Source organism: Gadus chalcogrammus, chromosome 10 (assembly GCF_026213295.1).
Source record: "Gadus chalcogrammus isolate NIFS_2021 chromosome 10, NIFS_Gcha_1.0, whole genome shotgun sequence".
NCBI classification, from domain to species: Eukaryota; Metazoa; Chordata; class Actinopteri; order Gadiformes; family Gadidae; genus Gadus; species Gadus chalcogrammus.
This window is the reverse complement of record NC_079421.1, coordinates 17,181,922-17,197,156: the sequence shown is the minus strand read 5'-3', so window position 1 is coordinate 17,197,156 and position 15,235 is coordinate 17,181,922. Positions and strand designations below refer to the sequence as shown.

The window sequence follows — 15,235 nt, the reverse complement described above, 5'->3', positions numbered from 1 at the left end:
ACAGACTACACCCAGTAGTTAAGGGACAGGCCTGCTTGTGGTAGACATAACTATGATTTGCCCGCTCTGAAATTCCTCCCAGTCACGTTGCGGTCACATGCCCTAGTTATTCGCTGCATGCGTAGAACTGCACCAAAGAGAAAGCGGCTCTCGTCTGCATTGGCCACGATTGTATTCCTTTGCTCATGGATGTTCATAATAAAACATGCAATGTTGTTGTGTTTCTTTCTTCTTCTACCTCTCGATAGGTGATAGTGGACACGCCCACCAGCCCAGTCACCAGTGGCCTGCCTTTATTTTTTGTCATCACCGTCACAGCCATCAAGCAGGTAAGCTCTGCAGGGGTCTTCTCGTGTAAACGGGAATTCAAAAGAAGCGTCGACAGACTTCGGATCAAAGACACCGCTGCACACTTGCCTCTTGTCCTCACGTGCTCCCTTGCTCTTTTAGCATTTCCCAATGCTTCAACCTCAACCCCCCCCCCCCCCCCCCCCCCCCCCCCCCCCCAAGGCTTCCCAACCTCCCTCCATGGCTGCCTTGGCCCGAGGTTATCAGGGTAGTCAGCGAACTCATGGTCTCTCGGGCCGGGCCTTAACGCTTTCCCGTCTGTGAATTCCGTTTCGGGGAGTAAACCACAGGGATACCATGTGCATGTAATGAGTCTAGCATGCAAAGATAATTTAAATCAAGGGGAGTGTCTCTTCCCCCTTGTTATCCTGCAGCGCGACCCCGGCTTTTGATGCATTATTTTAGCACCACCTATTTGTTTCCTTATTTTGCCCCCTGCAGGGCCTTTTAAGAGACACAATAGACGTGCAGTGCGCCTACTGTTCAACAATGCACAGGCTTCAACGCTAGCGGGACACTTCCCCTCGCTGGGCTTTAATGTGAGACAGCAGGGGGGTGCCTTTACTCGGGTCTATTGTAGCCACGCCAAGATCAGCTTAAACTCTGATTGAATTAAACCCCACGGACTCGGTCTTCCGCGCCCCACTTATCAGCTGTTTTTAACCCCGCCCCCTTATGTTTTCTCCCCGTGTCGCATCGCAACTGGTGCGGCGGTTTCATCTCGTCACCCCAAGAGGTGGCACCCTGTGTCACCAGTGTAACCCGGGGTTACACAGCCCCTCTCATCGCCCCCTTCACCCCCAACCGGCATATGAATGCAGCCTTTTGTCGTCCTAGTTGGGTCATAATTGTCCTCCCACCCTCCTCCACAGCTGCTAAACACCGTACCATGGCCCGCTGCCAGAACTAATCGGCTAAGATTCACGGACAATCTACTGATTGTTTTCCACACAATTACTAGCGCCGTGTCCGCACGTAAAGAATGTGCGGTCTGAAGCCCTGCTATTGTACTGTATGTGTGTCAACTGTCAACATTCGTTTTTATTAGATTACCATGCACATTTTTTGTCCCCTGCACCAATATTGCAGAGGTAGTCCGACCAATGTATTTATGTTTTATGGGCTTTGAAATAGTGGGGGAACGACATCACCAGGTTTGATTGGCACCCTGTCCTACGAGGTGCATTGACTACTACACTGTATATACATCATTCAATTAAGCCTACGGCGGTTGCAATGTCTTCACCCTCAGGGTTATGAGGACTGGTTGCGGCACAAGGCGGATAACGAGGTGAACAAGTACCCGGTGACGGTACTGGAAAATGGCCGCAGAATGGGCACGGAAAGCGAGAAGATCAAGGTACGCCTCGGCATCTTGACACATGGATTTGGAATAAGTGGTCCCAATAAACAAATATATATATATATATATTATATCCTGTTAGAGATGTGTTGTGTGATGTTCAAGCGATTCGAAAGTACACAGCTTTCACACTCGAACTGTGAGTGTGAAAGTTCTCTGGGTTCTCTTTTGACAGTTGCTATTTGTCTAAACAATGGGATGTTTGCAAATCTCCTCTTTGTCCTTTTGAATGATCTTTGCATGTTGATGAGAGTGATACCAGTGTGGAGACATAGCCGAAACATCTTCAAGGCCCTCGCGTGTCAACCCACTTGTGTTGACTCATTCTGGTCAACTCGACCTAGGCATAATCACAAACGGACCCCGATAAAGTGTTATTGTAAAGTGCCATTTTGCGTACGATTGCGTACGAACGCTGCTGAGCGACTAATATACACAAGCGTACCTGTGACTTACTGGCTGACGTTGGTGCAGGTGGGAGACGTGGTGGAGGTGAATGAGGACGAGACCTTTCCCTGTGACCTGATTCTGCTGCAGTCTACCAGGGACGACGACACCTGCTTCGTCACCACAGCTAGCCTGGATGGAGAGTCCAACCACAAGGTAGCGCTTTAAAGGACTGGGTTCATAAACAAACCAACAGCAAACATCCACCACCACCGAGGAAGAATCTGGGGGGAATTTTGTTTACTGGGGATCTTGTGGGTGTGTGCTCTCGACAGTAAACAAAACCAACTTGTTTGAGTAACAGGTCCAACTCTCCCTTTTTGCGCGTAGAACTCTGGGCTGCACTCCAATATGTGTGTGTGTGTGTGTGTGTGTGTGTGTGTGTGTGTGTGTGTGTGTGTGTCTTTTCACACTAATGTGTGACTCACAGTTTTGGGTTTTTTACTGTTCTCCAAGAACGATAAACTGGCGATGCAGAAGACCACATGACCGCTCTCTGTCTCTCTCTCTCTCTCTCCTCTGTGTCTCTCTCGTTCTCTCGTTCTCTCGTTCTCTCGTTCTCTCGTTCTCTCGTTCTCTCTCTCTTTCTCTCTTTCTCTCTCTCTCTCTCTCTCTCCCTCCATGTCTCCAGACACATTACACAGTGCCAGACACGGAGAAGGATCTGGACTCTCTCAGTGCCACCATCGAGTGTGAGCAGCCCCAGCCTGACCTCTACAAGTAGGCACTCGTCGCTCCCACCTCAGGGGATACACACTGACGGCGTCGTGCGATGCCTATGCTCCTTAGGGCCGCAGCGCTCCTATCCACCAGCCAATTTACAATTTGCTAATGGATAACAGTGTCAACACCATGATTTAAAAATATAACAAAAAATAAACAAGTTTTTTTTGTAAATTATGAGGCCACTGAAAATTGTTCCAGGTTTATGTTTGGGATAATGCATGCCTGGGAGGTTTAATGGCCCGCTAAGAGGACGCTCAATAGGTCAGGGTGACCTGTCCACCTCCTTAAGCGATTCTTCATTTAAAGGTGACCTAGGTTCTCGGTGAGCGAAGGCTTGCAGCTCCCCCTATGGGTGGGACAGGGGAACCACAGCGCCATTTAGCATGACATCTCGCTGGGGTTTTAGGCGTGATAAGGAAGTCCCGGTGCCAGATGCTGACTATTCAGAGTCAATAAAAACAACAGGCCCACTGGCAGAAGACCGCTGGCCAACCACCAGTAATTAGGGTAGCTTCCTTGCCCCGTGTCTCCCCTCCAGTGAATTCTCTGTGATGGGCAGACGGAGGCCCTGAGAGGCCCTTCATTTAGACGATGCGATGATGAGCTCTCGCTGGTTTAAAACAGCGATGAAGATGCCAACACTCAGTCCCAGCCACGTGCAAGAGGACTTAATTGGCAGGGAAATATCAGCTGGTTGAAGGGTGTTTCTGGGGTCTGTCTGCATATGGACATTTTTGCAATGTTCCTATTAATTCCCATCTGCTTCTTAATGTCACGTGTGTAAAATTCACTGTGTGTGATTGACCGCTAATAGTTAAATTATTATAATAAATAATTAATAAAAAGTGTACACTTTGTTTCTGTTCCAGGTTCGTTGGCCGTATGCACATATACAAAACTGATCGGGAGCCTGAAATAAGGTGAGCCGTCTCTCCTATGATGACCTGTGACTGGTTTAAGAAAAGAAGATCCGGGGGGAATTCAGTTGGCTCAAGGAACTTCTTTTAATTATTGGCTTTCCCATCAAATAATTTTTTTATGGGTCCATAACTCTGAATAAAAACATTCCTTTTAATACTGGCACAGCATTATCGACCCCATCCCAAGTTTCTTTAGAAGGCATTCATCATTACCTGCATCTTGAGGGCCAAAACAAAAATGTCCTTGTGTCCTCCACAATAACGTCAAGACTGAAAAAAAGAAAGCACCCCCACAAGACTGCATTCAACTCTTGGGCAACTGGGCGTCTCTATATGCCAAGTGGTGTCCCATGCCAATAGGCCTGCCAGTAATCCGGTTGAAGCAAAGGCGGCATTGGGGTGGGTCCATATCTTGTAGCTTATGGATTTGCTGACATTATTTGTTTGATGGTGTGATTGTCCAGGTCTCTGGGTCCAGAAAACCTTCTCTTGAAAGGGGCCACTCTGAAGAACACTCAGAGGATCTGTGGTGAGTCATGGCGTTCGCCTAAGTGACTTTAAGTAATGAGTAATGCTTTCGGGGGTTTGTTGTTTCTTTCTTTTATTTTTTGCATGAACCGATATTTCAAAAAGTGAAGTCCTTGAATCCCCAACTCCCCTGTAATATCTTTCTCCCTACCCATTCTAGGAGTGGCTGTTTACACTGGCATGGAGACAAAAATGGCCCTCAACTACCAAGGCAAATCACAAAAGCGCTCTGCGGTAGAAAAGTACGTTCAGACAGGAGTCCGTGCCAAAGACATGATAAAGGAAAGGCTTATATCCATTCAGGCGTTGACTTGTGTTATGGCTTTCACCTAGGTCCATCAATGCCTTTCTGCTGGTGTACCTGTGCATCCTGGTGAGCAAGGCCCTGGTATGCACCACGCTCAAGTACGTGTGGCAGAGTAAGCCGGGCCAGGACGAGCCCTGGTACAACCAGAAGACCCAGAGAGAGAAGGAGACAAACCTGGTGAGTCACCGCCGTGCCCCTCTCCTCACCCCCTCTTCTCTCCCCCTCCTAGTGGTGGCGTAACAGGAAAGGGATGTTCGGAGAAGGTCAGAGGGGAATCCAGGCTCACTGAGGAATCTGGTTGAAAGCATTCTAACTGGGTGCAGGGTGATTCTTTATTCGTAGTAACGCTGTAAATAACAGGAAATCATTTTTACAATGGCTTTTTGATAACACTCCCCGACTATAAACTGAAGAATAACTAAGAAAGAGTAAACAGATAAAATCGAATGGAGAAATGAGTAAACACCTTTGCAAGAGGACAATTACGAACAAATGCGTTTTGGACAAAAAACGTCCAAATATTATCCCTTTCTCTACAGCGGTATATAGATTGAAGCAGCACCTTAACACACATGTACAAAGTTAATGCAAGTTATATTGTGACATACAGATTAAAGGGCGACTTTAATTAAAGAAAAGTTCTCAAAAAATACAATACTAGAGTTATTTAACAGTATGAAAATTAAAGTGGAACTCTTGGTTGAATGTAAAAGTTACCTCACTCCTTTTTGTTTTGACCCTCAGTACCTGAAGATGTTCACGGACTTCCTGTCCTTCATGGTGCTCTTCAACTTCATCATCCCCGTCTCCATGTACGTCACCGTGGAGATGCAGAAGTTCCTGGGCTCGTTCTTCATCACCTGGGACCGGGACTTCTACGACCCGGAGATCCAGGAGGGGGCGCTGGTCAACACCTCAGACCTCAACGAGGAGCTGGGCCAGGTTAGGAGAGAGGGGGCGTCCGTCAACCGTTTCATACCGTTTGTCGTGTGGTGTAACCAACTTTGTGTCGTCTGATTGATGGCAGATGATTTATTATCCAGGAAGCTGATATATTTTTCTTTTTCATTCTGGTAATATCCCGTAATACTTGTTGGTGGACCGTTGTGACTCGACCGTTGTGGGTTAGACAATGTCACTCGCTTGTAAATAGAGATAGCTGTTAGATGTGTTGTTCCTGTTTGAGGACTGTGGTCTAAAATCTCTAAAGTCCCGGCCCCTTCTTAATTAAACATATTGGGTTGGTGCCTTTCCGTGAGTGTTTTTCCCTGCATCAAAACAGCGTAAACATCGATTGGCAAGTTGGCAACACTCGGTTTTCAAGGCCGCTACCCTTAAGCAAAGATTATTCTTTTGATGAAACGTCCACAATTCAATCTCTTGTTGTTGAGCCTTCTTCATTCCGCGACTGTTTTTTCTGTGTGCTATTAGTCTGCTGTTATTTCCTCTTTTATTGCTGGGGATCAGGCCGTGAACATTGTAGTTGTCCCTTCTCGCCTGCAGGTGGAGTACGTGTTCACGGACAAGACCGGCACGCTCACCCAGAACAACATGGAGTTCATCGAGTGCTGCATCGACGGCTTCCAGTACAAATACAGAGACGCGGTGTCGGAGCTGGACGGGTTCAGCGCTACCGACGGACCCGTGAGCAAGCTGCAAGAGAAGGCTGGCAAGGTATGAGGTGGTGTCCCTCCAGATGGTGTGGAAATATTTGCACACTCACAGTCACACTATCACACACTCACATCGACACTCACCCTAACACACACACACAGACAGATCGGCGTCGCTTTGCCTTGCAACACGATCCCTTTTAATTCAAGGTGATCCTTCTTCTTAAACCAATTTGTTTTGTGTAATTCTGTTACGTAATTGCCTTTCCTTGAAATGTTGTTGAATATGCAAACGTGTCTTTTTGTAAGCGTGCTATTATTTTGTACACTTACACCTAGCGCTGTGCGTAGGCTGGCAAGGTGTGGTGTTGTTGGGTCCCTCCATCTGGTGTGAAACTATTTATGTACACACACGCACACACGTACACATGCATAAAGACACACACGTACTACATACAAATAAACACACGTGGGTGTTATACAGACCCCCTGCTGGGGAAGAGTTCCCTTGCTGTATTCTCTGCTCTCCGAATACATGCACTGACTGTGTGTGTGTGTGTACTGTATATCTATATGTCTGTATATATGGTTTGTGCCACTTTATTCTCTCTCTCGCTCTCTCTCTGTCGGGAAGGCCATTAATACTCTGCTGGTATTACTGATAAGGTTTTACAAGCTGTTAAACATTAATGGATTGCTCTGATAAGACCTTGCTTGAGATAAACGCCCCGACGCGTTGATCTCCACCCTAGCTACCGTGCATGGCCATGATCACCTTTTGTTTGAACCTTCCTTCTCACACTTTCCCTTTTCTTCATGGGTCAAGTCCATTCCAATGTATATAAGTGTATTTCCCTTACAAATACAAATAGTCTCAATGAACCTCATTGGCCCGCTAATATTATATCCCTTCATACTCGCTAATCCTTGAGTCTATAATGTATGTATCAAGGATACATACATCTAATAATTTGGTACATTTTGTATTATTTTATTTACTTAAAGGGAAAAAAAACTGTTTCTTCTGGAGATGATATCGGATTCCAAAGGGCCGTTTAATGCCAGGGCGTGTATCTCCAGCTAACTGTCGTCTTCCCGTGGACCCACCAGGAGCGCGAGGAGCTGTTCCTGCGCGCGCTGTGTCTGTGCCACACGGTGCAGGTGAAGGAGCCCACGGGCCGGGGTCAGGACCACACGGACAGCATGGCGGGCGTGGACGGCATGGAGGGCTGTCCCCCGCCCCACGAGCAGACGGGCTTCATCGCCTCCTCCCCCGACGAGGTGGCGCTGGTCAAGGGGGCCATGAGGTGAGGGCGGGGGAGGCGGTGCGCCGTGGAGGGGGGGGGGGGGGGCTGATGCATTAAAACGGTGAACCAGTGAACAGTCAAATTGAATTTATATACGTTGGTTTTTATGGGTTTTTTGGCCTTCATGGAGAGGATAGAGGGAAAAGAGAGGGACGAGAAAAGCCTGGTGCTTAAGGTCGGGATTGAATCTGGATATCTGGCAGGTTATAGTCTGGTTATCCTGCTATCTTAGCTGTTTAGCCAGGGCGAAAAGTCAGCAAATATAATTTTTTTTCATAAAATATTAAGTCACGGTTTTAACTCGACACGCAAACCACAAAGCACATAACACACACACACACACACTTTGGTGGGTTTACCCAATGGTGTTACAGATTTGTGTGAAGGTCAGGTGCGTGTTTATTCGTGCTCGCTCTGATCTTCACATTTAAAGATGAATACTAAAACCTGTTTGTGCTGATGAGCTTGTTGAAATCACTCAGCACCCACAAAAAACACTCCCCCACTTTGATACGCTCATTTTTCGCAGTTTATATTCTCAGTCACACAAAAAAGTAAATGTTTGACACATGCTTGCCCATTACCTCCTCCAGGTCAGGTTTCTGTGTGACCTTTATCAAAATGCATACTGAAAATAGGACTATAAGATGTCAGTAGAATACCTCAAATCCAGGTAACATAAAACATGCAGAAAACTGTGTAATAATTCCTTCTTGGATTAAGGCCGAACTGTGCAGTGGAACAGCCAGTGGAGGATACTTTGTCTCTGCCAAGTGTATCAAGTTGCAATGTAAATGGTGTTTCCTGTTTGGTGGAGTCACTTATTCCTGGTGCTTTGTCTCCACCTACAGGTATGGCTTCACATTTCTTGGAATGGAGAGCAAGAAGATGAAAATCATGAACAGAAGCAACGCCATTGAAACGTGAGTCATAATCAACCCACAATGTGTATGTTATTGTTAACATGCATTGTTTACTTTTTTTTTTAAATGTTGGACTTATTGAATATCTTTTGCCCGTAGGTATGACCTGCTTCACGTGTTGAATTTTGATCCAGTGCGACGGAGAATGAGTGTGATAGTCAGATCCAAATCAGGTCAGTCTGAGTCGAAGTAGTGTTGACTATTAATTGACTGTATTGAGCTGTACCACTGTATTTGGTGAAGACAACAAAGTTTTAACCCTGGCGGGGAATGTGTGTGTGTGTGTGTGTGTGTGTGTGTGCGTGTGCGTGTGTCCGTCCCTCAGGTGATGTGCTGCTGTTCTGTAAAGGGGCGGACTCGTCCATCTTCCCCCGCGTCCGGCAGGAGGAGGTGGAGAAGATCCGCGTGCATGTGGAGCGCAACGCTACGGTGGGTGACCAACACACTCCAAGTTCTGGGTGACGTTATGCGCTCATGCATTGTGTCTATTGTTGTGCGCTGAAGGGAAGGGCTTAACCGCGTTGGGAAGGGGCGGGGCCTTTTATAAGGGGGTGGAGCCCTGGTAGGGTTTAGCCTCCATCTTCAGCCCCTTTTTCTGTCGGCTCCCCTAGTGAGCGAGCGGTGTTGCTGTAAATAAACCTTAGTTTGGTTTTGGTATGTTTTATTATAGATTCAGCACTTCTCGTCTGGAAATAAATAAATATCATTGTTGGTCATTGTTTATTAATCGATCACGAAATGTTTTGTCATTACGGTGGGGACATAGGTGTGTTTCAGAATTGAACTGCCGCAACGATTTTCCCGGGTGACCTCGGACGCATAACTATTAATCATTCAACGTGTATGCGTTTTGAATCACGAGCACCTGGGCGTTGCACCTGTGCAGCCGGCCCACTCCGGAGGTGCCGTGTGTTAACCCCGTGTGTCCCTGCTCCCCCCCGACCCGCCCCGGGGCTACAGGAGGGCTACCGGACCCTGTGTGTGGCCTACAAGAAGCTGAGCCCGGAGGAGTACGCCCGGGCCGACGCAGACCTGCAGGCGGCCCGGCTGGCCCTGCAGGACCGCGAGGAGAAGCTCATCGCCGTGTACAACCAGGTGGAGGCGGGGATGACGCTGATAGGAGCCACGGCCGTGGAGGACAGGTGGGTGGTGGTGGTGCTGGTGGAGGAGGAGGCGGAGAGTGCGGGGATGGGAGCAACCCCTCCATGAGTTTGATGTTCTGATGGTGTTGACTCACCGCAGAAAGCGCTCTCTCATTGCTCTCGCCCTCTCTCTCTCTCTCTCGACTCAAAGGGTTTTATTGACCTCACCTTTGTTTTACGTTCCCAACGCATGGGAAAGGTAAAACAAGGTTTTAAACAGTTCTACTTCAATTTTGAACAGTTCTACTTCAATTTTGAATAGCGAGTGGTTTTCTTTCTCTCTTGTTCTCGCTCAATCCCTCACTCTAACTCCCTCTCTTACTCTAACTACCTCGCTCTCACTCTAACTCACTCCAACCCTTTCTCACTCATGCTCTCCCCGTCACCTCACCCACTCTCTCTCCGTCTCTATCTCCCCCGTCCACTCATTGTTTCCTCTCTCCCTCTCTCTTTGTCTCCCCTCTCCTCCCCCCCCCCCAGGCTCCAGGAGGAGGCGGCAGAGACCATGGAGGCGCTGCAGGGCGCGGGCATCAAGGTGTGGGTGCTGACGGGCGACAAGATGGAGACGGCCAAGTCCACGTGCTACGCCTGCCGCCTGTTCCAGCGGGGCACGGAGCTGCTGGAGCTCACGGTGCGCACGCTGGAGGACGGCGTGCGCAAGAGGGAGGAGCGGCTGCACGACCTGCTGCTGGAGTACCACAAGAAGGCCGTGCAGGACGTCCCGCCCACCAAGCCCGGCGGCAGCAGGTACGACCCTCGCTGATCGGTCCATAGCGTCTGTAGAAAATTCAGAGTTATTAATTAGTTAAACCCACTGACTTTACGCCCCTTACTGTGTTGAATGTGTTTTTTTTTTTTTTTGCTCTGTGACGCCCATATGTGCACTGTCCTTTAGTCTGAGAAAAGGCGCTTTTAAATTAAATTATTATTATGTTATTAACGACAAGTTGCATCGTTCTCCCGAATCCTTGGTGGCAGCACCGCAACAAGTATTGAGCACAAACAAAAACGGTTCCCTCAAAATACCGGAACTCATCGGGCCCATCTAGTGAGGGAAAGGCATTCAAAGTAGAACCAGATGGAGCAGGTCAGATGACAGGTATTTATTATCAGGAAGTTGCCTCTGATTGACATTTAAAAGTGAAAAAATAAAACGTGACTTCTATTCGGGTCAATACGGTATTAAAGGAGAACCAAAACCCCAAACACCCCACGGGTCGAACCCTTGTCGTGAGACAGCCGCCCTCCGCTGTGAAACTGAACCGAAGTGGCTTTTACACTCGAGCCACAATGGAAAAACAACCTGAAAGCATTTCCTCATGGCGCAGTCTAGGGCTTGGTTCTCCTTTCTAATAGAAGGTCACAATACAGGGATGATGGATATAATGCCCGAGGAGAAAGGATAGCCTAGTGTAGGGCGTTTGATCCCATCTGAAAGGTAGTTGGTCTAATCCCTTATGTTTTCAGTACCTGCAGCCTTGAGCGAAAAGCCCAACCCCTAACGACCCCTGATTGACCCGCGTCTGAAATCACTGCAGTACCTTTTAGATAAAAGGTTCTGCTAAATAATAGAAAATAGCAGCCTAACTCTTAGTCTTAATTGAGGGTATGGACTTCAAATGTTTTGTTTATTGAACGGAGGTGAGAAGCTCAAGGGGATGTAAATCAGCAACAGACTTGCAACCGCATTGCACTAAGGAGGTCTAAAATAGCTATTTACTCCTCCTGCTGGCTCTTTGGGGGTGGTTACAGTCAGACACACGGTACATGCTGTCCTTATTGTATCATTTCAACATTTATTTAATTGCACATTTAACCATTTTAAAGGGTATTTTGCACTGTCATACCTACATTTTGATTAACTTGTTGGTTAACTTGTAAATACATTTAATATAATTTCAATTGCATTCTATTACTTTTTATTATGATCACTCTTGTGTTGTGTTGTATGTGCATGTTTATTTGCGCTGCTGTAAAACCTTAATTTGCCCTCGGGGTTGAATGAAGTACACATCTATTTTTGGTTTGTTTTTCTCATAATGAACGCAAATGCATTTGATGTTTCTGTTTGAAGCGTTTGTGTATTTTAGGATCAAGTCCATTGTCCTCTACTGTGTGTGTGTGTGTGTGTGTGTCTTTGAAGGGGTTGGTCTAAGCCGAGCCAGGACTTCGGCTTCATCATAGACGGCGCCTCGCTCTCCATGGTGTTCAACTCCTCAGAGTCCAGCTCTAGCCACTACAAGAACCTCTTCCTGCAGATCTGTCAGAACTGCACCACGGTGCTCTGCTGTCGAATGGCTCCTCTGCAGAAGGCACAGGTCAGTTGTCACCGTTGATGGCAGCATAGGACGGCAGGTTGGAATCTAACCTGCGCGTGTTGCTAACATATTTAGCACACTAGCGAGCTAAACCCAAAGATAGCCATACTTTGGTTTTCTCCCATTCTGCCGTGAAGATGATGGAAAAGTCTCTCCCTCTCTTCCTCAATTCAATTCAAAGGATTTTGCACATAAATGTACATTATCAAAGCATGTAAAAAATTCATAATATTTCTAAAAGAAAATAGGATATTTGCAATTGAAAATTAAATCCAATGTCACTTTGTGCAACCTGTTGTGTGCGCAGATCGTGAAGATGGTGAAGTGCTCTAAAGGAAGCCCCATCACGCTGTCCATCGGGGACGGGGCCAACGACGTCAGCATGATCCTAGAAGCTCACGTTGGCATCGGTGAGACAACGTTTCAGGAATAGGGGTTTACACCTTTCGGTCCCTCACCATTCTACTAAATTTTGAATCTTGGAGTCACCATTCAATTAAAAATGTATTCCCATTTCAAAGTCAACCCTCGTTTCAGTTCATTGGGGTGCTAATTTCTGGGTCTACTCCAATCCGTGGGTCTAGCATTATGTTGTTGTTTTTTTGTTTTAAATTCAACTGATGGAAATAATGTCACAAGCAAAGGCAACCCTAAGAAAGAAAATACAAAGTACACATTTATTTTTGGAAGGTATGACTCGGCTCAGAAGCCTAATGATAATAATCGTGATTATTACGTGTATCGAATACGTCCCCCCGCCCCTAATCAACTCCCGTCAGCCTCTGCTCTGCTCATACCGAGGGTCTTTCCCTTCATGGGTTGTGTGCCCCCCCTGCTCCAGGCATCAAGGGCAAGGAGGGTCGCCAGGCGGTGAGGAACAGCGACTACGCCATCCCCAAACTGAAGCACCTGAAGAAGCTGCTGCTGGGACACGGCCACCTCTACTACGTCCGCATCGCACACCTGGTGCAGTACTTCTTCTACAAGGTGGGCTGACGCAGGGAGGGCTCTCACTGTCCTTTGTCTATTATTCATTAATGACTTGGCACTTGGTCGTTGGCGTTTATGTGGGATCTTAGTAAATGTATGAGGGTGTTTTATTGTGGGTGCGTATTGGTTTGTTTCGTATGCTTTTTATGTGAGCCCTGGTAAAGACACTTTTTTATCACACTCTTGAGATATAATACCGTACGCTAACGTTTACAATCACTTTTTTGTGCTTCAGTAATGTAGCCACAATTATATTTTAGCTCTGTGAGCACACAGCCAATATGGATCGGATTGTATTATTATGTTTCATGGAATACGACCATAATATTCCTTGTATTTCTCCAGGCCATTTATCCAAGATAATCTTTGCCTTCTCTCCTTGCAGAACCTTTGCTTTATATTACCTCAGTTCTTGTACCAGTTTTTCTGTGGCTATTCGCAACAAGTAAGTATGTCCTGAAACTTCGTCCAACCGAACAATGTTAACCAGTGTGTGTCTATATGGTCCTCTGAACATGAGCGCCCCGTGACCCTAACCGGTGACCCCTTCCTGAGGCCTACTCTCCCCCTAAGTGACCCCACCTCTGTTCCCCAGAGGCTGCAATAAGACATTTTGTGTGGGTGTGTGCACAACTGTGTATATATTTATACATGCAAAATGTATTCTTGCTTCCAAAACCGTGTGTGTGTGTGTATGTACATCTGTGTATTTATACACGTGTTAGTGCGTTATACCCTATATACAATATTACACATATTGTATAAATGCAAATTGTGGTTGTTCTGCGTGAAATGTTTGTGACATTAACCCTTGGTTGCCCTACTCCTCGACCCTCACCACCTCCTCCTTCTCCTGCTGCTCCTCCTCCTGCTCCTGCCGCTGCTCCCGTCCTCCCCAGCCCCTATACGATGCCGCCTATCTCACGATGTACAACATCTGCTTCACCTCCATGCCCATCCTGGCCTACAGCCTCTTGGAGCAGCACATCTGTGTGGAGGTCTTGCTGGACAACGCTACCCTCTACAGGCGAGTTCTGGCATTGCAACCTCAATGGCCCGGCAATTGCAATCCTCCCTTGTATTCATTTGAAGATGACTACAATTCTCAGCACACTAAGATGCATGTTTAGTGATGAGTAATAGGAGTGATCTATAAAAACTGTGCTTTCAATGTGTCGAATTTGTTTCAAATTCATGTTTTCCACACAATAATCAATACTTTAACCAGCTTAGCATCTAACTCAGTCATATCTGAAAGGCAGAAGCTCAAGTGGTAGCAAAGGTTGTATAGCATCACAAATCATACTCAAGGTAATCAATGTAGACAATCTCTGCACAGAGATCTCTAAAACAACAACGTTTAAGGATAAATAGTCGCTTGGAACAGCGGCCCGTACCTGAGTTGTAACAACAGCGGGATGGAACCGTAACACGCGTTACGATCTCTGTTCTTTAGGAGCATCGCGAAGAACGCCATGTTGCGCTGGGTCCCCTTCTTCTACTGGACCCTGCTCGGGGTCTTCCACGGCCTGCTCTTCTTCTTCGGTGTTCGCTTCCTGTTTGGTAACCCTGCGTTACAGGCCAACGGCCAGGTACGTCCCCTCAATGGTCGCTATAGTAACTGGGCCAGACAGTGTTCTACCACGTATTGCTATCCTATGCAAACACTTTGTCTCGCTGAACTCTAGGTGTTTGGAAACTGGTCCTACGGAACGATAGTCTTCACTGTGCTCGTCTTCACCGTCACGTTCAAGGTGAATAAGAGGTTAACATGTTTTCCTCCCAAAACCCTGTGTCTTAGTTTTAGTTTTAGAACGGGACTAGCTTATCAAATCATCCCTCGAATGTTAATGTAAATTTGTAAAGAAAATGCTTATTTGGACATTGGAGTGATCTTGGCAGTAACTTTTTGTGGTGCAAAGTATTACGAGAATCGAGCTACGCCTGAGAAAGTGTACATGGATATTTTGGCAGTTTGCTGTCCCACAATGCATCAGTGTTGCGTTTCTCCTCATCACCTGTCATAGGAAACGGGGTGAAGCGGTGCTCAGCTGTCAGCCACAATCTCGGTCCTTAAAAATGTTTCACGGAGAGGGTTGAACTAGAGGGAGGGAGGTGTTTCGGATGGTTGAACCTGTGTAATTAATCAGAGCTGCTTCCCCCCCCCCCCCCTACCATAGCTGGCTCTGGACACGAGGCACTGGACCTGGATCAATCACTTTGTCATCTGGGGCTCCCTGTGCTTCTATGTTATCTTCAGCTTCTTCTGGGGAGGGATCATCTGGTAAGAGCCATTTATTTAA

At 47.0% G+C, this 15,235-nt stretch overlaps 1 protein-coding gene across 6 annotated transcripts in view; it reads left to right on the top strand.

Moving 5' to 3' along the window:
* Positions 1–15,235, top strand: part of atp11c (ATPase phospholipid transporting 11C) — a 45,317-nt gene that overhangs the window by 25,947 nt on the left and 4,135 nt on the right. For all 6 annotated transcript variants that reach the window (XM_056600115.1, XM_056600112.1, XM_056600111.1 and 3 more), the window contains exons 4-27: positions 249–329; positions 1,601–1,708; positions 2,186–2,314; positions 2,790–2,878; positions 3,754–3,804; positions 4,269–4,333; positions 4,493–4,574; positions 4,666–4,816; positions 5,384–5,581; positions 6,143–6,313; positions 7,363–7,559; positions 8,411–8,482; positions 8,582–8,655; positions 8,808–8,911; positions 9,443–9,624; positions 10,105–10,371; positions 11,768–11,942; positions 12,250–12,352; positions 12,784–12,929; positions 13,318–13,377; positions 13,832–13,959; positions 14,389–14,524; positions 14,621–14,686; positions 15,113–15,216. In XM_056600115.1, coding sequence (XP_056456090.1) covers positions 249–329; positions 1,601–1,708; positions 2,186–2,314; positions 2,790–2,878; positions 3,754–3,804; positions 4,269–4,333; positions 4,493–4,574; positions 4,666–4,816; positions 5,384–5,581; positions 6,143–6,313; positions 7,363–7,559; positions 8,411–8,482; positions 8,582–8,655; positions 8,808–8,911; positions 9,443–9,624; positions 10,105–10,371; positions 11,768–11,942; positions 12,250–12,352; positions 12,784–12,929; positions 13,318–13,377; positions 13,832–13,959; positions 14,389–14,524; positions 14,621–14,686; positions 15,113–15,216 — 2,939 coding nt within the window. The remainder of the gene's footprint in view (positions 1–248; positions 330–1,600; positions 1,709–2,185; positions 2,315–2,789; positions 2,879–3,753; positions 3,805–4,268; positions 4,334–4,492; positions 4,575–4,665; positions 4,817–5,383; positions 5,582–6,142; positions 6,314–7,362; positions 7,560–8,410; positions 8,483–8,581; positions 8,656–8,807; positions 8,912–9,442; positions 9,625–10,104; positions 10,372–11,767; positions 11,943–12,249; positions 12,353–12,783; positions 12,930–13,317; positions 13,378–13,831; positions 13,960–14,388; positions 14,525–14,620; positions 14,687–15,112; positions 15,217–15,235) is intronic.